The sequence below is a fragment of the Morus notabilis genome, unplaced genomic scaffold (assembly GCF_000414095.1).
Source record: "Morus notabilis unplaced genomic scaffold, ASM41409v2 Scaffold832, whole genome shotgun sequence".
In the NCBI taxonomy this organism is placed as follows: Eukaryota; Viridiplantae; Streptophyta; class Magnoliopsida; order Rosales; family Moraceae; genus Morus; species Morus notabilis.
Window position 1 is genome coordinate 225,904 of NW_010367112.1, and position 27,597 is coordinate 253,500.

Sequence of the window (27,597 nt, forward strand, 5' to 3'; positions counted from 1 at the left end):
CGTCGTGTAACGAAGATAACCATTCATGTCCATATGTCAAGTCAGTTTTACCTTTAGACCAGTCTTGCGCCCTCATTTCTTCCATCCAAAGATGCTTGTGTAGTGGTGTAATTGTGGGGTTAGAATGGGAAAAATATTTACACACGTCTAATTTATGAAAGACAATTTCATAAGTTGATGGAATGATAATTCAATAGGAACGGGAATTCTTAAGTTAAAAAACCAAACTAAACAATTAAAAAGACCTCTCCAAGTAATGGCCTTCCATTCCCATATCTATTACTCCCAATCAAACGTCACTATGCTTTATAAAATAAGTATATGTACATCAGAGCAAAAAAAATAAAAATAAATAAATTAGTATATGTATGCCATAACACCCTCTCATCGTTGATGTAGATTAATTTTGTCGAGTGCTGGTCAATTATTGATCTTAGGTCCCATATTGGATAATTATTGTTCAGGTGTTGTTTATTTATTTTTCAGTTTTGCTTGTCAAATCATGAATACTCGGCAAACAAATTAAGAGACAAATCAGGATTGACCAAAATGAGACAATTAACCAGATTTTACTAAATTGAAAGCACTATAAGGCCTCATTAATTTCACCGATATAAATTTTCAATTTTAGATTTTTACAGTTAAAAATGTCGCATCTAATTTTTTCTTATACAGTTAAAAACTCTAAAAAAATATTACATTTCAACTTAAATTGAAAACTCAAATTCGCAAATCGAACGATGCCTTAATCCATTGCATTTTGACCTGGCAATTTACAGACCAAAACATTTATTTTAGGTATGCTAAGGATCCCAAAGTTAACCTGTGAACAGTATCTGAATATAATTTGATTTATTTTGCAGACCATTTTAGGAAAATTGTGTGCCTGCCCCCTCCGATCCCATCTCTTCTTTACATCTCATTTCAAAACAAAGAAAAGAAAGCTGTAACCCTATCACATAGTTTTAGTTTACAGATAAAGTTGGTGAGAAGGAAATCCTTTCGACATAAATAAAATACGTGACTAACAAAAACTACGAATACTGATTACTGTGCATCTTTTGCTTCGGCTACTGGTTCAATTGCATGAGAAGGAACGAGAGATCATCTTCGCGACCCAAACCCTTTTCTTTTACCATCCTTAGTTGTATGCAAAAACAGAATGGAGCTTCTAAAAACTAACATTTTCTAATCTCCATAAGCATTCTTTCCTGAGTGGAGAATCTGCAAATATGGCCTTGACAAAATCTTGAACCTGAAGAAAAGAAGAAGAAACACAATTAAAAGAAAACCAAAAGAATATGAAATGCTACAAGGATGAGAAAATGGTGAACATCTTAAGATATTTTATCAAAAGAGAGTTCAGTCCCTAATGAAGTTAATTTGGTTCTACATTGGATAGTCTCAGATTTATAGCTGAGCTTTCTACAATAAGACACGCAACGGTTTTTTGTTCCATCCATCTTCTGATCTTTTACAACTAAAATTGATTACTGATAACTAACTGAAAATATTTTTAGAAAAAGTTACGGAACAGCAAACTAAGTTTTAAATTAATTTTTCCTAAAACAGAAAATGAAGACAAGGAAAAAAAGAAAAAAGAATTTTGTTTTGTTTTTCGTTTGGTTTTGTTTTTGATTTTTTGATTTTTGTGTTTTTGTTTTTGTTTTTTTTGTTTTGTTTTGTTTTTTTTTTTTTGTATTGTTTTTTTAAACGTATGTGCTCAAGGGCAGTTCATACCTCTTTTACTGTAAAACCACTCCTGAGCAAATCTCCGCTTTCCCAAGCTGCAGTAACTGATTTTAGAGGCATATCTAACAATTCTGAAAGGAAAAACAAAAAGAGGCAAGGAAGATGGATATTAGGTTTTAGTTGCAGAGCATTTCCAGTTGTCTACCAATTAAAAATAAATTATCATCATTATGAAGACCTGCCTGCCACTTTACGTATCTTCACCAACGATGGTATGAGATCATCAAGTGTTTGAGCTGTACTCTCTGGTGAATTCTCCGTTTGACGGTGAACCGCTAGTGATTCCAATAGAGAAGATAGGTTTTCCAGCATCAGTTGAATTAGTCTTTGGAGCTATGGACATAATAAGAAAAAATCAGATCACATCAAATTCAAAAGCATTAAAACAAAAAAAACAAAAAAATTGAAGCATAAGCATCAAAATTGGAATAAATAACTTTGTTAATTGATAGGTACCTGTAATGTTTCTTCGGCTGCCATATCATCTATAAGCAGTATGTCTCTTGTAATTCTAGAAAAAACTGACTCTAGAACCATACACATGCTTCTCCTGTAAGTCGAAGCCATTAACAGTGGTTCCCATACGATATGTACTTTCTCTAGAATGAAAACAACCTGATCAACATATATGCAGCCAATGATTAGCAGTCACTGAGAAACAATAATGGCAATTGCAAGAACGACCCAAATAATAGACACAACGCTCAAATAAAGCATCGCTACCTGATCAATGCTAAATTTTGCAGATTCGTATTCTTGCTTCAAATGGGTATTCTGAAATCCATCTGCACTATCTATCGCCTAACAACCAATGGATTTGTCAGTGGCATAGACAGAAAATTTCAAACTTAGACTAGCTGATTGGTTAAAGAACATCGGTCCAATAATATGACTGCACCTCTTTCAAATTGTAGATAACCAGTTGAATTTGCCTCTGCAGCATCTCCTCTGCCATTAATTGAAATCTTGGAGCTAAATCCACAAATATAGCATGTTCCTTGATGGAACTTTGGAAATCTGGGCGATACTGAAAAAAAAAAAAAAATTTTGAATAAGCTCAAACTTTGCATCAAAATTGATAGAAATATCCAAATGTAAAATTCCAAAAGATAGTTAATGCAGCACTATATAAGGATCTTTATGTCAACTAGGAGAAAAGAATTCTGGAAGATGAAAGTATCAAATCCCCGTTCCATGAAGCGGATTCCTTGCATATTATGTGTGCTATGGGGAGTCGGGAAATATGAGTGCTGTAGGAAGATAACAGGTCGGAAAAGAAAGATCTATGTGTCTGTGTGTGCAGGTGTGTGAGTGTGCACAGTATGCAATTGTCCTTAAAGCATACCTCATATGCAAGCCCAAGTATCTCCTGAGATAGATAAAGGCAATCATTATGCATGAGAATGGCTGCATGGTTGACGCCTTCAAGCTGCCTTTCTAGCTTCAGAAGAGAAACAGGAAGGTTACCACAAAATGAAGAAGAGTTTACATATACCAATAAATAACGAAAAATGAACCAAAGATATACATCAAAGTATTTATAAGCTCTGATTATGTTAAAAGAACTGAAATTTTCAGGCGAAGCTACAAACTGAACAAATATCTTAAGTTGAAAAAGAACCAGAAAAAAAAAAGAAAAAGAAAAAAGAAAGAAAGAGAGTACAAAACTAAAATTTGACATTAGATTTGTGATTTCCGTATACACATATGAAAAGCTTAGTAATCCAGAATTAACAAATGACCTCAATTTCTATCTTTCCAGTAATGAGACTTTTATAAATGTATTAATACAGATGAGGCTATCTTCAAACAAACCCTTTTTTTTTTTTTTTGGTTGCATAAGAAACGAAACTTAAATTAAAACCAGTACAATAGAAGAGATCAAGAGAATATGGAATCATCAGAATAACAAAAGAAAGAAAACAAAGAACAAACTGAACCCCAGAGATAAGCAAAAAACTTAACCCCAAAACCATAGAAAAAGCCTAACAACCATAGCACCTCTCCAATTCAATATATAGACATATATTACTCTTTAGTAGTATATTGAAATATATATATATATATATATATTTGTTCAATTTTCATTCAAGCAAAAGGAAGAGGAAGTGAATGCTTTCAAATTACCAATGTTTTCTTCTCTGGACTTTTTATGTTGTTTAGGTAAAATCCTTTAAAATACAATCTTAGTAACGTATTTCACTCATTGAGTACCCATGCAATTCCCAATTCAATATATATAAATATACATATATATATATACACACACACACACACACATATATATATATATCCATATGTTTCCAAGTACAAGTACTTCGCTTTTTCAAAAAGGGAATCAACTATCTTCAAACAAACTTATGTGAACGTCTACAAGCAGAAGGAAAAGCAAGTGAATGCTTTGAAATTACCAATGTATTCTTCTCTGGATTTTTTATGTTGCTTAGGTAAAATCCTTTAAAATAGTAGTCATAGTAACATATTGCGGTGATTAAGTGCCTATTGTACTCCATATTGTCTCAGAACATCTAACGTTCTGGAACATCTAATGAGAGATCTTTGGAAACGTTCTCAGAAGATATCAACGTGAAAAATATCATTTTGGAACAGAACAGAACTTTGAAATCCAACCTTTCCAAAGTAGGCTCAAATATTTGTTACACATAGCAAATTCATATGCAAGCACACATACTCCTCGCGACCATCCTCCAAAGTGAAAAATATAACTTTTGGCAGGGAAGCATTGCTTATGCCACTATGTTCCAAGAACTAACCTTGACGGGAATGACAACTTCATAAAGAAGTAAAATGTCCCTGACAGCATGATAGAATTCCAAAGCAACTCTGGAGGATGACAGGCAAACATCCTGTACGTAAAAAGAATCAGAGAAACCTTTAAGTATAGCTGCATTCAAAACAATATCGGATCATGATATTATTTGCCAACAGAATCCAATAAGGTTAGTTCGACATTCTCACCTTAAGCGTCTGATGCACAAGCTCCATCAGTTGAAGAGCTGCTTTTGATACCACACACCTCTCTGACAGAAACAACAAGTGAACAACATGTTCGGACTTGTTTAAGGCCATCTTATCATTCTTGGTATACTCCTGCAGAGAATTCCGTTATTCTAAAGCTAAAAAAGAAATAACTACAAAAGTATCAAAATATCAATGCCGCTGGCTGATACTAGATACTCACCTTAGGAATTATAAAATCACATTGAAGAAGCAATTTCCTAGCATTTGCCAAGATTTCCATCTTCTTCTTAGATGCAAAGTGAACCTCAACATTTTCTGCGAAATCGCTTAATCTGTTACCCTTGTCATCAGATGTTGAAATATATGTTATTTCCTTCAAAGCAGCCTCAAATTCAGACGTGCGTTCAATGATCTTCTCAAAGTCGGCAAGTTTTGACGCATCTTGTGGCACAACCTGAAACAAGAAAACAAGCTTAGGGTATTCAACCCAAGAAACATGCATGACAAGAATGAACATCTCTACTCCATGTTAAAAATAACCACTCAAAGATCATAAGTTACACGCTTACAATGCTATTGTACACTGACAAGACATCTAAAAACAAAATTTATCTTTTTTTTTTTTTAAAAAAAAAAAGGTAAACTATCCAAGATAACCAGATGTCCAGAATAATGATCCCATATTGTACAAAAAAAGAAAAATAAAAAATAAGATAACAGTCCATGTGGCTAAAGTGAAAACCAACCAACCCACAGAACGCATACATATGCTGCACATATAGTGACTAACAAACTTGGTGTAAAAGAACGGCAGTGATCTAAACATTCCATTAGCTCCTGCAACTTTGCATGCCTCAAGAATGAAACGCTAGTACAACAAAACAGTAGCTGACACAAAGGTATCATAATGGAATACTATTAAACAACAATGCAGGGATCAATTATAAAATATATATCAATGCTGTTAAACACAAATATTCACAAGTGGTTAAAGTGAAAACCAACCAACCCACAGAACGCATACATATGCTGCACATATAGTGACTAACAAACTTAGTGTAAAAGAACAGCAGTGATCTAATCATTCCATTAGCTTCTGCAACTTTGCATGCCTCAAGAATGGAACGCTATTACAACAAAACAGTAGCTGACACAAAGGTATCATAATGGAATACTATTAAACAACAATGGAGGGATCAATTATAACGCTATTAAACACAAATATTCACAAGTACAGATTGATATATCCTTTAGAGGAGGGTAAACAAACTCTCACTTTAGTTCCGAGAATAGAAGACCAAACCTTTGAAAGAAAATTAGAAATAATCAAATCTGAAATCCTTGGCCATGTCAATCTTCCGAAACTTCGTATCCAAGAACCGTTTTCCAAGCATATGCGTTTGTAGACAAACCTGATTATCTGAATAATCCCTGAATAAATAGTCTCACCCTCATTCTCAGCCTGAAGATTGAAGAAAATGTTTCACAACATTCAGTACAGTACCCACTACAACAAGAATGTTTATAAAACTATTGTCAGAGATCAACTAACAGAACCATTTTTGGTACCAACCACAACCAAAATGTTAACAAAACCATTGCTATAGATCAACTAGCAGAATCACTTTTGGTACCCACCACAATCAAAAAAATTACTGAACCATTGTTACAGATCAACTAGCAGAATCATTTTTGGTTCAAGTTTTCATCAATTTCTTAAGAATTTATTGGACCATTGTCCACAGAATCATTTTTGTTTGTAAAACCATTTATATAATTTATAAAAACCAATTTCAAGCAACAATTTTCTTCCGCACATTACACGTTCTACTCATATCATCTCTTAAGAGTATTGTTAAAATAGAATAAGCAATCAATCAAAACTTTGAAACAGCATTGCATAATCTACCTTTGGCTCACGTAATGGAACTATCTTTAACATGGCTCCAGTCATTACTTCAGCGTCCTGGACAAATTCTTCCACAAATGATACAGGGGATCCATAATTCACAGCCAAAGGCACGGCATTCTTGATCATCAAATCAGCTACTTTCGCTAGCCCATAATCCAAAATGCCAACCGCCTAACCAAAAAAGAAACTCAGAAGTAAATTCACTACTGAAACATAACGTGATCGTCACTTAGCCATTTGAATTTCTGCCACCATTATAGTCTCCTTTACTGAATTCAATAATTTCATGGCTTAATCCATTTGTACAAATTGATTCCCTTTATATTTTAACATGCGACAACCTACTTGAGGAAACATGAAAAGCTGCATTGAATTTAAGCAAAGGAATACAAGGCAATAATGTTAACGTACATCTAAAGCCATTAAAACTGTACGAAGCTCGATCCTGTCAATTCCAGCGTTGCCCAATACGTATTTAACTCGAATTACATTCGATTCGCGATCGAATTGCACCGCATTTGCCATGAACTTCAAAAGCGCCTCTTGAATCTACAAACCGAAATGGAATTCCTCTAAAAAACACAATCAGAAGTTCAAATAAAAATCACCAAAAGTTGATCAAACAAATTGATTCAACACAACAAGCTTTCTCGGCAAACAAACAGAAATTCATTTTCTTACCTCCTCGAAGCAATCGGACCCCTCTTTCCTCAACAAGCCGTACACCACCGGCTCTTTCTCATTCACGCGATCATCATTATCGGAAGTTCCAAGAGCCATCTTCAGTTCCCTCAGTTCGTCGGCGGCAAATCTCAGCCGTCCGTTCCTCAGGGCCTCTCTCGCCGAACTAAGCCTCTCGCTTAATTCCACAATTACCCTCACCAACTCCAACAATTCACGCTTCGCCCTCACCTCCCTCATCTTCCCGTTCATCTCCTTAACGATGTCCGAGATCTCGGCGTCGATCGGACGGTCGGAGACGGCGCTGAGGAGTTCGGAGACGTTGTCGGAGATCTTGCCGGAGCGCGAAACGGCGTCGTTGCAGAGAGAGAAGACGTTTGAGAACTCGTGGTGGTGAGAAACAAGGTAGGATTGGATTTTGGACTTGATCTGGAGGGAGTGAGATTCGAGGCGCTGGATTAGGAGGCGGAGATCGGGTGCGGAGAGGGGAGTTGTGGGATCGCTGAGGTCGGTGGCGGAGAGGAGGTCCCGGACGTTGATTGAGTCGAAGAGAGCGTCCATTTTTTCGGCGTGGGTGAATCCGACGGCTCTGGTGCGCCGGAGGAGATGAAGATGATGGAGACAGGTTTTCCCGACGGAGTGTTCTTACGCGGTGAGACGGAAGTGTGGTTTTACACTTTTATTACGCCATAGGGGTAGAGTTGGAATTTGGGAAGGAGCAAAAGTAATGGGAAAAGGGCACAAATGGTATAAAATTTGCCTCCGAGCTTATACACCAAATTGACGGAACATGTTTACAAATTGATGTTTCATTAAAAAAGAAAATATCAAAGTTGCAGCAAAATCAGCTTGAGGTGGATTTGATATGACCCGTTTATTTTATGTATTTAAATTTATAATTTTCATTATTTTATAGTGTTTTTTCTCAAAAAATCTAAAAAATACTCCTTCAGTTTTATCTAAATATAACTTTTATCTTGAGTTTTTTAAAATAAAAAAAAAATATGAGTAATGTTAAGAACACCAACTTAAATTTTAATTTTCATGTATTAACTAATTTAGCATATGAGTTGTCACTTTTATATTAATGAATGTTTAAAATATTATCATGTTAATTAATAAAAGAGATTACATCTATTAATAAAAATATCACAACTCACGTGTCACATCAATTGATACCGTAAAATTAAAATTTGAGTTGGAGTCCCTAGTATCTTAAAAATATTCCATGTGTTTTTAAAAATAACCAAAAAGTATAACTTTTTTAGTTTATTTTTTTAAAATGACTAAATTGTCCTTGAATATCTCATATACTATATAATATTCAAATATGTGTTGGGCTATACTAACTTTTAAACACCCCTATTATATTTTTTTCTTTTTTAAAAAAATTACAGCACCAATTTGGCTCTCTTAGAAAATTTACAGCACTAATTTAAATAAGTTTTTTTCGATTTTAATAAGAAAGTGAAATCTTAAAAAAAGAAGTAAATTTTTTGTCACGTAGAAGTATTGGGAAATACACTTTTCACCTCAAATTAGTAAATAAATTTGTCATATTTTGCCAAATAGAATTACATCTCTTTTTAATAAAAAAAAATCACTTTCTTGTTAAAATGCAAAAAACAAAAAATTGTCCAAAAAGGTGTGTTAATTTTCTTAAGATGTTTACTTAAAAAGAAAAAAGAATAAGAAAATTTAATAGGAGTGTTTGAAAGTTGATATAACTCAGCATAAATTTGGACAGTATATAAGATACTCAAGACAATTTGATCATTTTAAAAAAAGTAAACCTAAAAAGTTAAAAGAATAGATACTTTTTGTATGAGTTGAAAACACAATGAATACCTTTTGGATTTATAAAACTCGGGGATAAAAGTTATATTTAGACAAAATTGATGAAATATTTTTTAGATTTTCTCCCAATATCTATTATTCAGAGGTTAAATTTAAAATTATCCCCATTTTTTAAAATAAGTCATAGTTTAGTTTGCTGATTTGAATTTTGTTGATTTGAACTTGTTTTTATTTGAATAGAAAAATTCAAACTGTGTAGTTAAAATTATAGTTTGAATTAGTGTATGGATGTACAGTTAAAATTTAAATCTAAATAGAGAATAAAATTTAAATTTGTGTTTGGTAGGTGTAAAAAGAAGAGAGAATTGACACCTTTTTACTATTTAAAAATGGTTTGAACGGTTGAACTTCATAGGGATTTAAATTCTAAATTAGACAATTTAATTGAGTTCAAACAAAAAATATAATTCAGACTGAGTGTTTACTAAACACGAATTCAAACTAGTAAAACAAACTAGGCTAAATTATCTGAACGTTTTATATCGCAGTGAAACTCCTGTGTTTTTATCTAAATTAGGGGCCATTTTAATCAAAATATTTCACATCAACTATCAACAATGCTAACTCTAACTTTGTTAATTTTATGAATGAGGTTTTGCCAAGTGCCTGAGGCAAAACTCTGAAGATGAAAACATTCTAAAAAAAATTAAATGGGATGGATCATGTTAAATGTTATTTCTATTGTAATCTTCAGGTCAGCTTAATAATGTTTAGTTAGCACTCAATCTCATAACTTTTTCTATTTCAGATTTCTGACGTTAGGATTTATTAGTACTTATTTCAATTGTTATCTGTATTTTTGTACAGAAAAGTGTACGTATTGTTATGTACAAGTGTCTGTAGTTTAGTTTTGTATTTTATGTACTCATCACTGTTGATTGTATCTTATAAGTATGGGTTCATGGAATCCGTAGTCCTATCAATATGTGTAAATTAGTTTGTCATAATTAATTGAGTTAACAAACTAGAATTTTGAGTTTTATTGGGTTTATTACAATTCATGACTTTTTAATAAAGAAAAAATGGGCATTCAAGATGCTTATTAACTTTAAACGCTTAAATCTGTAGCATTCATGAAATTCATTGGGGAAAATCCGATAGTTTAGATTTGATTGAAAAAAAATTAGATTAATAACGGATTAAGATTTTTCTGATCTAATAGTTTTGGATTGAATTGCATATTGATCCCTACGCATTTCTTTCTATTAATTTATGTTTTGTTATTTATGACTTCAATATTGTTGTATCATCGTTATTATTTTAAGTAAATTATGTATATTTTAGGACTGAGATTGTGCGATGTACGACTTTAGACCAAATTATGACAAGACAAATAGAAATACTTCTTAAATACTTCAAGTTTTTATTTTGAGTTAGGCTATTTAAGATTTAAAAAAAGTGTTTTGCAAATTCTAAGTTAGTTAAATGATATAACTAAGTAGTTAAGTACGGCTACATAAGACGGGTTGTTACGGACTTAGAGGTGTTTATTTGATTGTATAAGAGAAACGTATTGGATAATAGTATATTAATATGATATTTGGTGTGATCATCACATTGTATAAATTAATACGAATAGTAAATTAATATGATTTATGTCGTATTATTAAATACGGCTCATTTTTGGCATATTGTATTGTATTTATAGCGGATCTATGATTCATGTCAGGGTTGGACGCCACTAGAGGTCGAGGTCAGGCCAACATAAAGTTATGCTAGAGCCTATAATTATTTAAAAATTGAGGGGGTATAATGCAAATTTATATTTTCTAAAAATTACATTTTGACCCTAATATTGTTTAAATTACATTTTGACCCTAATATTTTTTAAATTACATTTTGACCCTAAAACTTTTAAAGAATTATTTTTAAACTCCAAAATTTTTGAAAAATTACATTTTAACCCTAAACGTTTTAAAATTTTACATTTTGACCTCTTATATAATATGTTATGATACCAAATACAGTATTATATTATGATAATACAACACAATATAACACAATACAATACAAGCTACCAAACATAGCCTTATAGATTACTTTGCAATTTTAATAAAATATGTACTGTTCATCTTTAACTAGTTCGTTAAAACGGTATAAATTAAAAGCTCAAATGTCAGGGTGGATAAAATGCGAAAGTCATCCCTTTTAAGGGGCATTCTCAAAATTCCCTTATGTAACCAAAGTTGGGATAACAAAGTCCATAATTACATTCTAAAGAAACGCACAACATCGTTTTGAAGTTCGAATCTCCATACAATTATTTGTTCTTGAATTTTTCAGGTCTAAAACAATGGCATTACGAACTCAACCTACTTTGCCCCCTCCACCACGTAATTTCTTATTTTTTATGAAGTTCTCGTAAACATTTATCATGAAGAAAAGGGCACAGAATCTCTTAACATAACGAATTCATTACGAATTCCTTGGTCCAAGTGGCAAACATTAAAAGCTTGAAAATTTGTGTTTTCTAGACGCAGAAAAGTCAATTATCTGCATAAGAAAATTGGAACTTTTTTCCATGGAGTCCCTTTCGACCCCTAAAGAACTTGACCTTTGACAATTTCAAACAACTTACATGACCAGTCGGTTGGGGAGATATCATATATAAAATTGACTCAAACATAATTTGACTTTAAAAGTTAATTTATTAGGTTTTGAGTCATTCTAGGTACATAAATTATTTTACATCTTTATCCATTTTTTATGTGGGATAACACACACATGCACTTTTCTCAACAATCTCCTCCTTATGTGTGTATTTACCGAGCTCTCCTTTGAACCAAAATTTCTAGTAGCCTGCACATTCAAGTATCACACTCCAAATGAGAGTCAACTCGAGCATGGGAAAGAGAACCGAAATCATGCGAGTCCACCAAATGCTCCACCATCCGCACCTGCAACAGCAACCGAGTGTGATCGCTTGACCATGTACGAACCATCGTCTCTGACACCACTTGTTAGGACCATGGGCTCCACCATAAGAGATTGTGGTTCCAACTCAAAAGGTTAACCTAATGAGTGGAGTAGCGGACTCCCTTATAAACCCATTATAGCTCTCATTTGTTGCCAATGTGGGACTTTGTTCGCACCCTTAACAATTTCTCTTCAAACGAAGTACCACAACCCCTTTTGAACGATAACCATTCCATCTATTGGATCCTCCATCACACCTCTATTACGTTACATGGAGATCTCACTACCTTGTGCTCTTCATCGCATCTTTGCATTTCATGGTCTGCACAACAACCTCGAGGTCTCCACAACGCTTATGGCCCTGCGTTACCGTAGAGGGAAGGTCCACCTCAAGCGTTCACGAAATTTTTTCCACCATCGTGATTTGTGACCCAAGGCACATCAGATTCATCTCATGCATACACATAAGGGAGACACTACATGTGAAACTGACCCAACATACTTTAGGAGCCCAACTTGACCCAAAAGATTAACCTATTAAATCTTAAGTCTTTCTATGTATATAAACCATTTCATATCTTAATCCACTTTCTATATAAGACAACACAAACATACATTTTTCTCAATATGAAAATATATACTATAGTAAATTTATACTCTCCCCGAATGCTAATTTCAACAACTTAAATGACGATTTTATTAGTCCTGAGGTAGTTGGTGACAATCTTTTAAAGAGTTGAATCATTGTCCAGGTGTTCAAAATAAGTAGTTCATCAAACGAATGTATAAATTTTAGGAAAATTTTATAGTGTTTTCTCTTTTTTAGTTAAAATGTGCTCAAAAGTCAAATCAAATTAAAAAAATAATACAGATCTACCGGTCGATAAGAAAAAAGACTGTTATTCTTAAAAAGAGAGAATTCCAAAGAAATTCCCTATATATTTTTGTTAAACTCAAATCGAAAGGTATAAGATAATAAATAATCACAAAAAAATCATTAAGTACCGAGAAAAGAACCAACAAAGACTAGAGTTTCAAAGTAATAATCAGATTATAAAGTGACGATAACATGTGATAATTAACATCGTAGTACTAGTATTTTTCTTGGAAAAATACAAGAGATCCCCATGTGTTTAGTCAAAATGTGGCGTTCTCATTATATTTTAAGAAACACAATTTGTCACCTTTTCAAGAAAAAAAAAAATTTTTAGGACGCGTTTAGAACTCATTTTAAAATAATTTTATTTTTTTATGAAAATAAAAATATTTTTAATCTCAAATAAAAATTATTTTTAAAAATACGTTTGGTAATTTTATCAAGAAATTATTTTCAATATAAAAAAACTCATTAATGTCTGAAAACAAAAAATAAAAAACGTATAAAAGTCATTTTTTATTTCTCTCTCATTTTACACTAAACTAAAAAATCATTTTCATTTCTTTTTTTGTCTTTATTACACCAAACACTATTTTAAAAATATTTTTATTTTTTTTCTTGAAAAACGTAAAAAATAAAAATAAAATCAATTCTAAACATGGCATAAATTTAGCATCCCTGAAAATATATATAGAGTAAAACAGAACATTAACATCAAGGTAATTGAGGCTTTTGGTTTTATCTCTCTTTTTTTCCTTTCCAAGGAGGTGAAATAGTGGATGAACCATTTTGATAAATGGAATCCCAATAGCGGAAACATCGCCCATAGAAGCATTACTAAAGTATCATAAGCCTTAAAAAGTGAAGCAGATATAGAGCATTTAGACTGAACGGGAACTTAAATCAAATTCAGAACTGTTAAATACAGATGTTTTTACTAACTTCATAACTCAACCACAAAAAAAGTGGGAAAAAAAGGAAAGAACAGAAAAAAGAGACCTAAAATTTCATCCCACCATCTTATGAACAATTCCAACTTTCTAAAACATAAACAAAATGACGATCATGTACAAGTTATAATAGGGTCAGAAAACAAAAGAAAAAAGAAAGAAAATATCAAAGAATTGAAACTAACCCATATTCCACAAACCAGAAAAGTTCTCTCCAATCAAACTCAAAAGCCTCCTGAAAGTCCCCTTCTCTGTTTCAACTTGACCATCTTCACCACTAACTTCAACATTTCCTCTCAAATCCACCGATTCTTCATCAACCTTTTCTTCTTTAACAGAAATATCATCTCTCGGCTCATCACAAATTCTGCTGATATTTTTCTTCTTTCTCTGACTTCTCTTCATCTTCCCATCCTTGATCTTCTTTTTCTTAGCCAATTCCTCTTCATAAGCCTCGATAATATCATGTATAAGCTGACGATTCGGCGAAGAATTCCATCGTGCCCAGAATCTCGTGTAACACCCAAAACAGTCACAGTTAAACGGATGCAGTCCTGAATTAATATTATTATTGTTGTCGTTTTTGCCACCGAAATCACCATAATCTTCTTTGTTGGACCATGAAATGAGGTAGGCCAAAACCCGCTTATCTTCGTCGGAAAGCGCCGCGATTAAGGGCAGAATTGCATAAGGAAGCAAGGCCAAGTGATCTATGGAGGGTGAAGGAGACGAAGGGTGAACTTTCCCTCTCTTGTAGAGCTTCTTCACGGGCATTTTAATGGCTTCTGTTTTCTGGGATTGTTTTCTTTCTTCTTTCTTGGTTTTGGGTTTTGAATGAAATGGGAATATTGGGGTGCTTTGTTTGAATGTTGAAGGTGAAGAAGAAGCCTGTATTTTATTGCGGTTTGACATTTTTAAAGATGGAATTCTTCTTTTTATCTTGGTTTTGTCTTTTTTTGCATCATCAGTTTCGTGGAAAATGAGAAAGCTGGGAAAGAAAAATATATGTATTACTTGTGGGATGACGTCTTAATATTAGCTTTCGGGACTTGGGAGTATACTTTTCAAGCAAGTAAACACATAATTGGTGAGTTTATTATAGGAGATAATTATAAAATCTTTTCAAAGAATTTCCAATTCAAAGATGTGGAAAGTAAACATTTTTCTTGTAGCTTTCGGTGTTATTTTTCCGCTTAATCTCTTGGACAAATAGGACAAATACAATCTAGTGTCATAAATTTGTAGCGACAGAACGCAAATTCTAACTTTATATTTCTCATAAAACGGATATTCCTTGATTTTTGTATCTTTGGAGAGAGAAACAACGTCAATTTTGGTGGGAGGAAAAGCAATATCAAGCGTAATTTTTTCTATTCGTAGTTGGATTTTTTTTTTTTTTAATTGCGGTTCAAGTAACAATTTTTGTCACAAAACATAGCCCTGTTCACTTCGCTGATTCGAGTTTAGAATTTGAATTTTTCTACAGTAAAAAGCTCTCACAAACAATCACATCTAACTTTTTTGCTACAGTAAAAAGCTCTCACATAAAATCACATCTCAACTCGAATCAGCGAAGTGAACGAGGAATTTTGCACAAACTCCATTTGATTTTATTTATGCTTGAAAATATTTCGCATATGATTTTATGTGAGAGCTTTCTACTGTAGCAAAAAAGTTAGATGTGATTGTTTGTGAAAGCTTTTTACTGTAGAAAAACTCAATTTTATGTGAGAACTTTTGACTGTAGCAAAAAAGTTAGATGTGATTGTTTGTGAAAGTTTTTTACTGTAGAAAAACTCAATTTTATGTGAGAATTTTTGACTGTAGCAAAAAAGTTAGATGTGATTGTTTGTGAAAGCTTTTTACTGTAGAAAAACTCGAATTCTAAATTCGAATCAGCGAAGTGAACGGGTAATATCCAAGTAGATGTTATGTCGAATGGTGTATGACATATTGACATCTCTTATCTATAAACTAGTTGAAAGCACGAATTATGTGTCTGTATTCAATGTGTTATTTTTTTATAAAAAAAAATTAATTTATTTTTTATTGACTTAATAAGTAGAGCTGCACTTAAAATGAAAACAAAGTTTTTATATGAACAAATTAGAGAGTGGATTATTTATGGGGGTAGAAAAATAGTATTTAAGAGGTTACAAGGAAAAAAATATAAAGTTTTATAAGGGTCACATCTATGTAAGAGAATTATTTAAATTGAGATAAATTAAAGTAGTTTTATTTAAGCAATAAATTGTAGATGAGAGTGCAACCGAAAAGAAAATATAAGTAAATATAGATATATTTGAAATTACTTACTTGAATAATTCATAGTTAAAAATGTAAAATTAAAAATCCGTATAAAGAGAAGAAAAAATGGCTTTTATAAAGTAAGTATACACTAAAAAAATAATTAGTAATATAAACGAAAACTTTCCCTTGGAAAGAAGGCCGAAAATCGCAAAATATATATATATATATATATATTTTTTTTGCTAATCACTGAAAATCGCAACTTGAAGTATCAAGCATGGACAAAAATTCTGCCGAAATTTCAGTGGAAATTTCAGATTTTGAGGGTTCGGAAATTTTTTTCCACTATAACATCAATATCAGTAAAATATTAAAAATATCGGTAAATATTAGTCAAAATATCGATATCGGTTTGCATATAGAGTAATTGGGACATAATATCGAGAAATTTCGGTGATATCAAAAATGAAAATTTTAAAAGGTTTTTTTTTTAATTTGCTTTATAATATATGTTTTCTTGCATTATTTCTTTTGTCATCGAGTAAGGAAAGCAAGGAATATCAAGAATGCAAACCTCTGATAAAGATAATCTTTTCATGAGTTTACAATCGATAAATTTGGCTTTCAATTATTGCAGCTCTTCTAAGAGATTCCTAACATTCATTATCCATATAATCATAATTTTTATGATAGGTATGGAATTTTAAATTATCCTCATCGAAACATACCACTACCATCTCACGCAAATGATTGGAGAAATTCACAGTTTCTAATTCATAAAAATATAGTGGGAATGGATCAACAAACCTTCATGTGGCACGTTCATAACTATGATCGACATTATTCAAATAATATATCATAGTACCAATATTATTTGAATTAAGATCTGATCCCGACCATGTTTGAGCTTCATAAAATTTCCTTTTAGTATTAAGAAATGTAATATGTATGAAGATTTTATTTTTTTTAATGAAAAACTTGTTTATTTATGTATCTTTTAATGTTGATGCTATCAGAAAGTATTAAAAATATGTTCTAACGTAAATTTCTGTCATTTCCGTAAGTTTTTTTGATATTTTATCCAATATTTCTATAAAATTGGAGTACTGATATTTCTACTGATGCCGATATTTTCATTCTTGGTATCAAGGTATTTTCTTACGATTTTATGTTCTTTTTGTGTTCACAATCACAAACACTGTGGGACTCCAGCTACTCACTAGAGTGACTAGGACTAGTGCTGAAAATTTGGACCGGGCTAGACGGGCCGGCCTGAAGCCCGTTACTGTGGGCCCGGGTCTGGGCCCGGCCCGAATCCGTACAAGTCCGAGCCCGGCCCAGCCCTAGTCTAGGGCCGGGCTGGGCCATAATTTCAGGCCCGCAGGCGGCCCAAGCCTGGCCCAGAGAGCCCGAATGGCCCGAAATGGCCCAAAGTCCTAATTTTTATTTTTTTTGTTTTTGGCCCAACGGTAATATTACCGCTGAAGACAGAAGGACTTTGTTGACTCCAGAAATGGTTGAGGTGCTAATATGTCTAAAAGATTGGGAAAATGCTTCTTTGCGAATGTAACACACAGCCGAAGACAAATATTTAATCGATTAATTTCAAAACTTATACATTGATGATGACGCTTCTGATGCCGGGAGTAGTGTAGCAGGCAGTTAGATATTTTTGTTTCTTAAGTATATATAAATTATAACTATGAAAATAATACTGCACTCTTTTTTGCTTACCAAGGTTTTATCCCAATGGATTTTTCTTAGTAAGATTTTTAATGGGGCAGTTATAATTACATAAATAAAGTCTTATTCCATTAAAATTTTACAATATTCACTAGTATTATAAATTTCACTATCTTTTTTAAAATTTGTTATAAATCATGCTTGGACCGAGCCGGGCCGGCCCGAAATAGCCCGGCCCTAGGCCCGTCGGGCCTTAGGGCCAGGCTGGGCCTATAGAAAGTTTTTTAGGGCCGGTCCGGCCCGGCTTGATTAAAACTCCAGGCCGGGTCGGGCCGATTAAAACTTCGGGCCGGGCCGGCATGGCCCGAACTACCCTTTCGGGCCGGGCCGGGCCGGGAGGCCCGAATTTTCAGCTCTAATTGAGACTATGGGAGGTAGGTGATGCCTTAAGTTTCTTTTTTTTTTGTTTAATTAACTGAAAATGAGACTGTAGCAAAGTTGTGTTCTTTTTACAATTTAAGTCACAACTAAAATTTTTTTATATGAAGGAAAATACTATAATAAAGAGGTTAATTTGAATTTTATGAGAGAAAACATTATAATAAAAGAATTTGAGTTGTGATCTGAGTCGTGGAGAACAAGGATACATTTAGAAGACATGCAAAATATTCAGGCGTTAATCTAATTTCCCTATTTGTAATTATTGCCCAACTATTTATACAAAATCTACAACGAGATTGCAGAATAATAATAATAATAAAATGATGTGAAAAAATGTCGTGCATTTCAATTTGAGAAATTTTTATGGTAGCAACTGTTATTTTTTCACTATGTGTACAGCTCGAAATTTTTATAGTTAGATTAATTCTTCAACGCTTAGATGCTCCCGTTCCTAAATTAGTCCATTGAAAAAGTAATATACAATAGTTAAAACAACAGGACAATGAAAATGAACAATTCTTATTGTGAAAATTTAAATTCAAATCACAACTTAAACTTTTTATTTGAGAGAAAACACTATAATAAGATAATTGCATTTGAATTTTTGTAAAAAAAAAAATACTGTAAAAAAAAAATTTGAGTGGTAAAAAGAACGAGGGCACAATTCAACTTTAAGCATATTTACTTGACGTCTGAAATTGCTTTTAAACTGTTTAGTATTTCGTTTGGCCGATTGTTCCTAGAAAAAATGTTCATACGAGGATGTGGTCCAAAATGCATCATTTCATAATTCTCTTATTATGCATTGACAAGTCCAAAAAGAGTTGCACAAACGTGGCCACTGGTGTGTAGATTATTATTTCGATATCAATAGTTTGGAAATTTCAAAGAAGGACGCATCCTTTTATCTTATATGATGAAACAAGCATTTCATTAAGAGATAAGGGACAAATTACTCCATGTCAAATGTAAAATCCCATTAAGAAAGCTCTAGAATGTTGGAAATCATGCTCAACGTGCATCAATCTAGTTGAAAGTCAAAATTTCTCTCTGGAATTTTTATTTTCTGAATTCATGAATTGTGCTGCTAGACAAGAGATTTTTGGCTGAAATTTGGTTCCAAATTTATGTGATGCATTAATATGAGAGTTTCTCTACCGAGCCGTAAGGTCACATTCTAATAATTAGATACGGTTAAAATTACGTTAGATTAAAAAAATATAAAAAAATATATATCACAATATAGATTTTTTAGGGGTTGTTCTTTTGCAACGAAATTCAAAAAAAGTTTGAACTCAAATTACAATTTTATTCAAGTTCATATTTTTTTTGTAAAATTTGAGTTTGAGCTCGAGTTTGGGGTTAAACTCAGAGTCCCCGTTCATTTCGCTGATTCGAGTTTAGAATTCGAGTTTTACTACAGTAAAAAGCTCTCACAAACAATTACATCTAACTTTTTTGCTACAGTAAAAAGCTCTCACATAAAATCACATCTCAACTCGAATTAAAAACTCGAATCAGCGAACTAAACGGGCCTTAAGTTTCTCCTTCAACTCGAGCTCATAAACTCAAACTCAAGTTAATGAACAATATTTTTTATATTCTTAAAAATGTCATAACTTTTTCGTTTTAATTCTGATTGAGATGATTTTTTTTCCTATACATTCACGACGAAAAGACAAATAAAACCCCACCCATATACCCTATTAAAATTTTTCATCACCATTGTGTTTTTATTAAAATACTATCTAAATACAAATTTAAGTTTTGACCCATCCATATACAAATTCAAAAGATTCTCAATTCAAATCATAATTTAAATGTGCACATCCAAACAGAAACTCAAATTACAACTTCAACTTAAGTTAAACTCAACTTAAAATCATCACTTAAATCATCCTAACTCAAAAATGTAAAAAAACAACCCCTTAGTAGTTTGTTATTGCAAGATCTATCAAGAAACTCATAATTAATATTTACTTTTTATGCATAATAAACAAAGGCTATTCAACGTGCTAGTATTTTATAACATTTGTATATAGTGTTTTTACAATCAATAGTGATCGAAAGGATCTGATTTGACGATTTACTTAGGTAATAATGGGATGTTAATATATTATTAGAGTTTGAGAATTAATATTAAGGGTCTTTTTTTAGTAGGATCTCCCTTCTTGTAGGGTCAATTTCTGATCACAATTATAAAAGTAAACATAAAATTTTTAATACAAATCTAATAATTGAAAAAGAACATTTTTTATAATTTATTTTTTCAGTACCTATTAAAGAAACCTCTTTTAACATTAGAGTGACAAATTTTTTTAGTAGGTATGCGGTCATTCTAAACTTTACATCCGTTAAAGGAAAAAAAATAAAACCCTCGTCTTAATAACAATATAAAATACAATAGTCACTGCAATTAAATTTTATAGAAATTGATTCAAATGGAAGTCTCATAAGTTGTTCAAACCCTAGTCCTTCATTCTTCATTTCACCGTTCGCCTCCTTTCAGTGACCATCCATCCCGTGGCCCCGTTGACCTCGTCAGTCAAAGATGGCATTTCCAAAAATAAGAAATTCTAGTTGTCATCCACACAATTTTTATTTTATTTTAAAAAACTACCATCAAGAAAAATCTAGAAAAGTAATGAAAATCTACAATTAGAAACCTTTCAATATCTTCTTTTCTTCCAATTTTTGTAAGCCAGAAACGATATATCAATTTTTTAAGTAATATTTTCTTGAAGACGTAGGCAAATGAAAAGGATTCGAATAGTTCATTTCCTTGTTTGTTTTATAGAGTTTTTATTTATTTATTATTATTATTACTAGTTTGTGAGGAATACCTTTGTGAGTTTGATCCGTATCAAAATAATAGCATCTTCAGAAGTTAAGTTCATTAACTAGAGTAAGAGAAAAAAATACTTTAAAAAATCATATTAATATTAAAAAAATTAAAGTTATACAAGAGTTTTTGACAAAAAAAAAAAAGAAAAAACTTAAATATGGAGACAATTAAAAGGAATTATTTTAATTAAAAAAAGTATTTCAAAGATGTATATTGTAAAAAAAAAAAATGTAATGGTCAAAAAATGTTAGGAGAAAAAAGTCAATAAGCAAAAGAACAGAAGAAAAAATAAAAAAAAAGATTAAAATAATAAAAGAGGAAAAGTTAAAAAAATTAAATTTTGACAAAAAAAAGTGTGGACATATTTAATAGAAATTATTTTAATAAAAAGGAAGTAAAAAAGAGAAAATATTTCAAAAAAGAGATATTGTAAAAGAAAAGAAAACTTTCAAAGAACATTAAGGAAAAAGTAAAAAAGACAATAAACAAAAGAAAACAAGAAAAAAATTAAAAATTAAAAAAAAGAAAAGAAAAAGAGGAAAAATTAAAAAAAAAAGGAAAAAAAGAAGAAGAAAGAGGAGGCCAACACGTGGCCTCCTTAGTAGCCAAGTCTATTTGGCTGCTTTTATATATGTTAAATGTTGAATTAGATGTATATATAGTCGTTAAAAAGATTAAACTATAAAAGAGTAATTGAAAAAAATATAAAATAAGAGCAAAGCAACATAAAATAAAAAATAAAAGAATATAGCAGTTATAAAAAATAAAAATAAAAAAGTAAATAAAATATCAGGGGCTACCACGTGAGAGTTTAAAAAGTGCTATGTAGGAGCACTATAAAAAAATGTGTAAAAAAACTTTTGATATAACATGAATTATGCAAAAACTAAGTAGGGACACATTTAAAAAATTTATTTTAGTCATTGATAAACAAAAAAAAGTAAAAACACATGTAAAAAAAATTACTTTCATAGGTGTAAAATGAGAAAAAAAATATTTTTAAAACACTTACATAGACAATTAAACTGTGAAAAAAAATTCACAAAACAAAAAAATAAAAAAAAATACAAAACGTTTAAAAAATACAAAAATATAAAGATACAAAGTAAAGATAGAAAAAAGGAAAAAAAGAGAGAAGGAGAGTCGCTATGTGTCAACTTTAGGGAAGAGTCCTTTGATTTTTTTATGTATTGTTAGATTTGTGTGGATGACGGCTAAGATTTCCTATTTTTGGAAACACCATCACTGGCCAACATATTAGGATTTGTGCTTTTAAAACATGTCGTGTAATTCCTTTGGAGATAAATAAAATGTTACATTCTTACCGGTGTTCTTAAAAGTACGGAGAATACAAAAAAAAAAATCCTTAATAAATAATATTTTTTGTTGATTGAAACATGCTTTCAGATATTTTTTATTTGTTTTCGAAACATTTTTAAATGTGCCTCATTAATTTTTAATATGCTCTATTAAAGTAACTTTTGTAAAATGTGTCAAGAAGCAAAATTTCATTCTGCAATCCGCTAAAAAATATATATATATATACTAATTTTTAAATGTGGCCTCAAAAATACTTATTGTAATTATTTAAACTTGCTTTTCTTGCAGCGTTCAAATACTATTTTTTGATAAGTACCTCGAAGTAATTTTTTCTCTAATTTGTCTCCATTAAATCTTTTGTTTTTATCCTATATAGAAGAAGGTTTCATTTTTTTACTGTTCATTCTTTTCCGTTGTTTTGAGCTTTTCTTTTTCCTGTAGTCATTCCTTTCTTTTTAGCTTCTTACCTTCTGAAATCTCATATTTTAAATGTGTTTCATTTAAATCTTGTTTGTTTCAAATTTGTCCATATTAAAATAATTTTCTCAACAATGTCCACCTTTAAATATTTCCTTTTCTATCCATTCTTAAAAAAGTTAGGAGTCATTTGGTTAGAGGGTTCAAAGGGTTTGAACCCAGATTCAGGTTTAAACCCGTATTTATTTTGTAAAAAGTAAAAAAGGATTTGAACTTTTAATATGACATTTTAAAACCTAGGATTCTAAAAAAATAAAAGGATTTTTGAACCTAAATCCTCAGATTCTCAAGGTTTGAACTAGATTCCAACCCCACAAAACCTCACACCAAGTTCAAACTCAAAAAGTTCAATTTAAACCCTTATCAAACAAACCTTTAGTTTGTCAAATGTGGCTTTTATAGATGTTTTCTTTTCTAACTCCTTCGCTGAAATAATTTTCTCAAACATGACCTTACTTACTTTCTTCTAATTATATGTAACGCCAATAATTTTATATTTGATTTGTCTGCACCAACATCCTTTGTTTCCCTCTTAAATATGATCTACTTATCATTTGTTCAATCTTACTTTTTTCAGTTTTGCATGGTAAATTAATTTTTCTCGAATATTCCTAATTGAAGTAGCGTTTTTCAAATGTGTTCTCTACTTAAATATATATATATATTTACATTTCTCAAAAACTCTTTCCAAAATACATTATGTTCTTCAAAGTAAATTGTTATTATTGTTAGGATTTTTGAGAGAATTAAATCAGACTATAATTTTTGTTAAAGAAAAGAAGCTTTTACAAAGGAGAAGTCTGTTGCATTACCAGCGGTAGGTTACTGGAATATCCAATAAAAAACTCGTCTCGAACATAACGTCAAATCTCGTCAGAGCGCTTAATTCAAAAGTTGGTGGCACATATGAAAATGTTGACTAGATTTTGATTAACATTAATGGAACATTTTAGTTCATATATTCAGAATCATGATTCAAAACTATTCTCATTTTATGTGTATTTTTTGTGAGACAAAATACTGTAGCGAGCCACGAACTATGATTCGAATCATGGCATAAATCCCTCTTCCAAACGTCCCCTAAGATTCACCTTACATAGCTACATACTTTTTGTCCAAAAATCAACAAATTAAGTAGAAACACCTACAATGTAAAAAAAAAAAAGAAATAGGGGGCATAATAACACGAGAATCGAGGTGAGCTTGTCACGAAATTGAGAAACTATCAGGATGTTTGGTTCATGGATTCAGAATCATTCTCAGTTTACGTGTATTTTTTGTAAGAAAAAATATTATAACGACCCACGAACTATGGTCTGAATAATGGCACGGATCTTTGTTCCAAACGCAGCTTATGAGATCTCATACCGTCTATCGCGTCGGGGTTAAGGGTCGAGGGGAGCACGATTTTGTGGTGAGTTCCATGGCACCAAGCTACTTTTGACATCGGAATGCTCACCACCTCATTCATTCAGAATTGAATCCCTTCCATCAGTCTGATCTACTTATCGAGATGGATCCATATGCAACTTCCTTTGCATAAACGTGGTGCATAAGTGGTAGGCTCTTAGCCCACATAATTATGAGTTTGGTCGGCCTTTCAATTACCGAATGTCATATCCTTAGGCTTCAGCATAGTTCCTTCTAATCTTGGGGAAAAAGAGTTCGAATATGTTCTCCTCACCCTTCTCTACCTCTTGGCAACCTTTAACTTCTTCTACGCTAAGATGATCACCAATCTACGAAAGATACCAACATCATGTGCTTACAAATGAGATCTCCCCGGTGATTCATAAATTCTCTATACAACCTAATATTTTGGAATACCTGGCATTGAGTGAGCTCTTTTGAGATGACAAGGATCAATCCAATAATTATTCGTGTGCCATTTTCTCTAATTTGCTCTCGTAATTTTTTTTTTGTTCTAAAGGAAAGGGAATTAACTTCACCCACACTTTGTGACCCTCTAAATATTGGCCCGTTTGTTTTTGTTTTCAACTCTAGTTGAAAAATGAATTTAGATAAGAGAGAACACTATAGTAAAAACTTGAATTGTAATTCGAACCAACGAAACGAAATATTTCCCATCGGGTTTAAATGCATTGTACTTGTGAAAGAATAAGAATGGGCTCAGCAGCATTGATTTTAGGGCTCTTTTTTCTTAATTTTGTCTTTGAAAAGATTTTATGTTGGGCATTTTGATTGAGGTTGCTAATAGTTTTTGGAATGTTTTATTTTCATCAACTAAGCTTTAATATTTCTCCAAGAAAATAAAATTAATCACACATTCAGAGTCACACATCCAAGCTTAACACAAGTCATTTCCATCTAAAAGATGACCAATGGAAGGTGCATTTTTGTTACAATTTCAATCTTCAAGGGGAATGGATTAGACAAATTGAAGTTTGAATAGCACATCGTTACAAGGCTTAAAGTACAGGAAGATCAATTGTTAAAGTTTATTCCTCATTAAAATCTGATATTTAAAAGTACTATTGATAGAACATTTTGTTTTTTTAATTCCAAACAAATGAATTAGTCCCAAAAAAAAGCAGCTAATACTACATTAATAATTTCATAAATGCCCCCCTTTGTGTCTTGTTTCAACATGATGCCCCTCATTTTAAAAAGAGTTCATTTCAAACACCCCCTGAATTAATGTTTTTATATAAATACCCCATAAACCATTGATTTTATATCAACTTGATCCTTGATCTTTTAAAAAGTTAGGGACAAGTTGACACAAAAGTAATAATTCAGGAGTAAATTGACTTAAAATCAATAATTTGAGGGGCATTTATAAAAACATAAGTAGTATCATGTCATTAGTTTGCTAGTCTTATAAATGTAGGGGATATTTTGAACTAGGGTACATATTTCAAGAGATGAAAATGAACCTTTTTTTTTAAGTTTAGAAGATATATGTTGAAATAAAGTACAAAGTTAGGGACATTATGAAATTAAACGTAATATTTTTTTAACATTCTTGCAGTGAAATGCTCACATCATATATAGGATCTTTTCTCCCCTTAAATATATATATATATATATATATATATATATATATATATATGCGCGCGCGCGTAGGATCTTTTCAAAATAGCAAATCATAATATATAGGGCTTAATTTTTATCCTAGTTAAGAACAAATATATATATAATTAAATAGGAATTATGGAAACATCAATTTCATACGCATAACAACAACCTAGCTGAAGCTCTACGAAGAAATATAGGAAGAAAAGCTAACTTTCTTCGAAATTTTGGATACATAAAAATAATCCGCGAGTGCAGAAACTAAAATCATAATTTATATGCTATAATAAAAACATATATATAAAACGGTAGCTATATGCAAATAATATCAATTAAAGAAACACAGCGAGAGCGTGCTTGACGAGATACTCTGAGATGATATGACTTGTTTTCTCTGTGGGATGGAAGGAATCCCAGAAGACGTACTTGTTTGCATCTGTGCAGGTGAACATGTTGTTTCGGTTGCATGCATAACCCATCTCGAACATTCCTGTCGCACAACATGCCACTGAGGCGACTTCAAATCCTGCCAATACATAAACGACAACATTTTAGCCCTACGATATATATATATATATATATGTCTAGCTACAACAAAAACATAGTTAGAGTTCATCTTTGATCAATATTTATATAAGATTTATATATATATATATAAAATAAGTTTTCTGTAAACAATATGATAAGAATTATAATCATCAACGATAAAAATGTTGATGATAATTAGCAACATTTTCTCCGTCAATATTAGTTTAAGAAGTACGAAAAAAAACCATATCGTAGACTATAGTTCTAAAATGTAGAAATACCTCATAATCACAATTTAAATCTTTTTATTACAATATTTTCTCTTTAAAAAATTTAATGTTATGTTCAAAACTTTCTGTTCGAACCTACAAACTAAACATGTTGATGACTGATTTGATGATTCAAAATTATGTCTTATATAATTATTAGAAGACATTTCTTTTATAGTATAAAATTTTGAACTTTTAAATTTATATTAGGGTATGAAAAGTTACCTTGTTAATAAGACTCGGATGCTTTGGAGTCAAATTAGATTAAAAAAAAGAAATTTAAAAAAATTTGATTCTGATAATTCTGAATTATGGCTATCTTATCATAAATTCTTCTTAAACATATGTAGTAAAAGAATTTGTGAATTTTCGGAGCAATTATCATAAGATGACCAATAGCAAGCATGTCATGAACAGTCTTGTGTCAGACAAAATTATGTGTTTAATTGGCTAAGGGTACAACAATTAAAGTATATTTATTCATCAACAAAAACAATCTTGTTTGATTAGAATGAGAGAGGTAGATACATAAAGTGCGTCGGTTACAGTGAGAGAGTGGTAATAGTAATGAGAATGGGAATGATAATGGTAATGAAATAGAAAAGAAAGTTGATTTATTTATTTAGTTGTAATTTTAAGAATACTATGAAATGGAACATGAATATTTTCATGTTGACAAAATTACCCTCATGATATATATAACTAATATTTTATATATCAATATAATTAATATAATGTATACAATGTAATATAATATAATATAATAATTATTATATAATATATAATATAATTATGATATAGAATATAATAATATTTCAGTT

At 31.4% G+C, this 27,597-nt stretch overlaps 3 protein-coding genes across 3 annotated transcripts in view; all 3 read right to left on the minus strand.

The window, feature by feature from the left end:
• Positions 1-837: 837 nt before the first annotated feature.
• LOC21393152 (centromere/kinetochore protein zw10 homolog) lies at positions 838-8,032 on the minus strand. The gene is made up of 14 exons (XM_024174641.1): positions 7,328-8,032; positions 7,058-7,195; positions 6,644-6,817; positions 6,038-6,196; positions 4,955-5,188; positions 4,732-4,863; positions 4,527-4,619; positions 3,098-3,193; positions 2,651-2,779; positions 2,476-2,553; positions 2,209-2,367; positions 1,935-2,085; positions 1,741-1,823; positions 838-1,255 (listed from the first exon to the last, which is right to left on the minus strand). Exons 1-14 carry the CDS (start codon positions 7,886-7,888, stop codon positions 1,172-1,174), a joined length of 2,271 nt encoding a protein of 756 aa, XP_024030409.1. The 5' UTR covers positions 7,889-8,032; the 3' UTR covers positions 838-1,171.
• A 6,075-nt stretch (positions 8,033-14,107) lies between these two features.
• LOC21393153 lies at positions 14,108-14,701 on the minus strand. The gene has a single exon (XM_010111929.2). It carries the CDS (start codon positions 14,699-14,701, stop codon positions 14,108-14,110), a length of 594 nt encoding a protein of 197 aa, XP_010110231.2.
• Positions 14,702-26,260: 11,559 nt separating this feature from the next.
• The window catches only part of LOC21393154 (GDSL esterase/lipase At2g04570), a 6,214-nt gene continuing 4,877 nt past the window's right edge, over positions 26,261-27,597 (minus strand). Inside the window, exon 3 of the mRNA XM_024174647.1 lies at positions 26,261-26,505. Coding sequence (XP_024030415.1) covers positions 26,312-26,505 — 194 coding nt within the window. The 3' untranslated portion in view covers positions 26,261-26,311. The remainder of the gene's footprint in view (positions 26,506-27,597) is intronic.

What these genes read in the sequence shown, in the direction of transcription:
- LOC21393153 (XM_010111929.2), bottom strand. Translation starts at nt 14,701, where the DNA reads ATGCCCGTGAAGAAGCTCTACAAGAGAGGGAAAGTTCACCCTTCGTCT.
- LOC21393152 (XM_024174641.1), bottom strand. Translation starts at nt 7,888, where the DNA reads ATGGACGCTCTCTTCGACTCAATCAACGTCCGGGACCTCCTCTCCGCC. An exon ending in CAGCCGAAGAAACATTACAG is followed by an intron (nt 2,086 to 2,208) that starts GTACCTATCAAT and finishes TTATGTCCATAG; the next exon opens with CTCCAAAGACTAATTCAACT. An exon ending in GAAGATACGTAAAGTGGCAG is followed by an intron (nt 1,824 to 1,934) that starts GCAGGTCTTCAT and finishes TTTTCCTTTCAG; the next exon opens with AATTGTTAGATATGCCTCTA.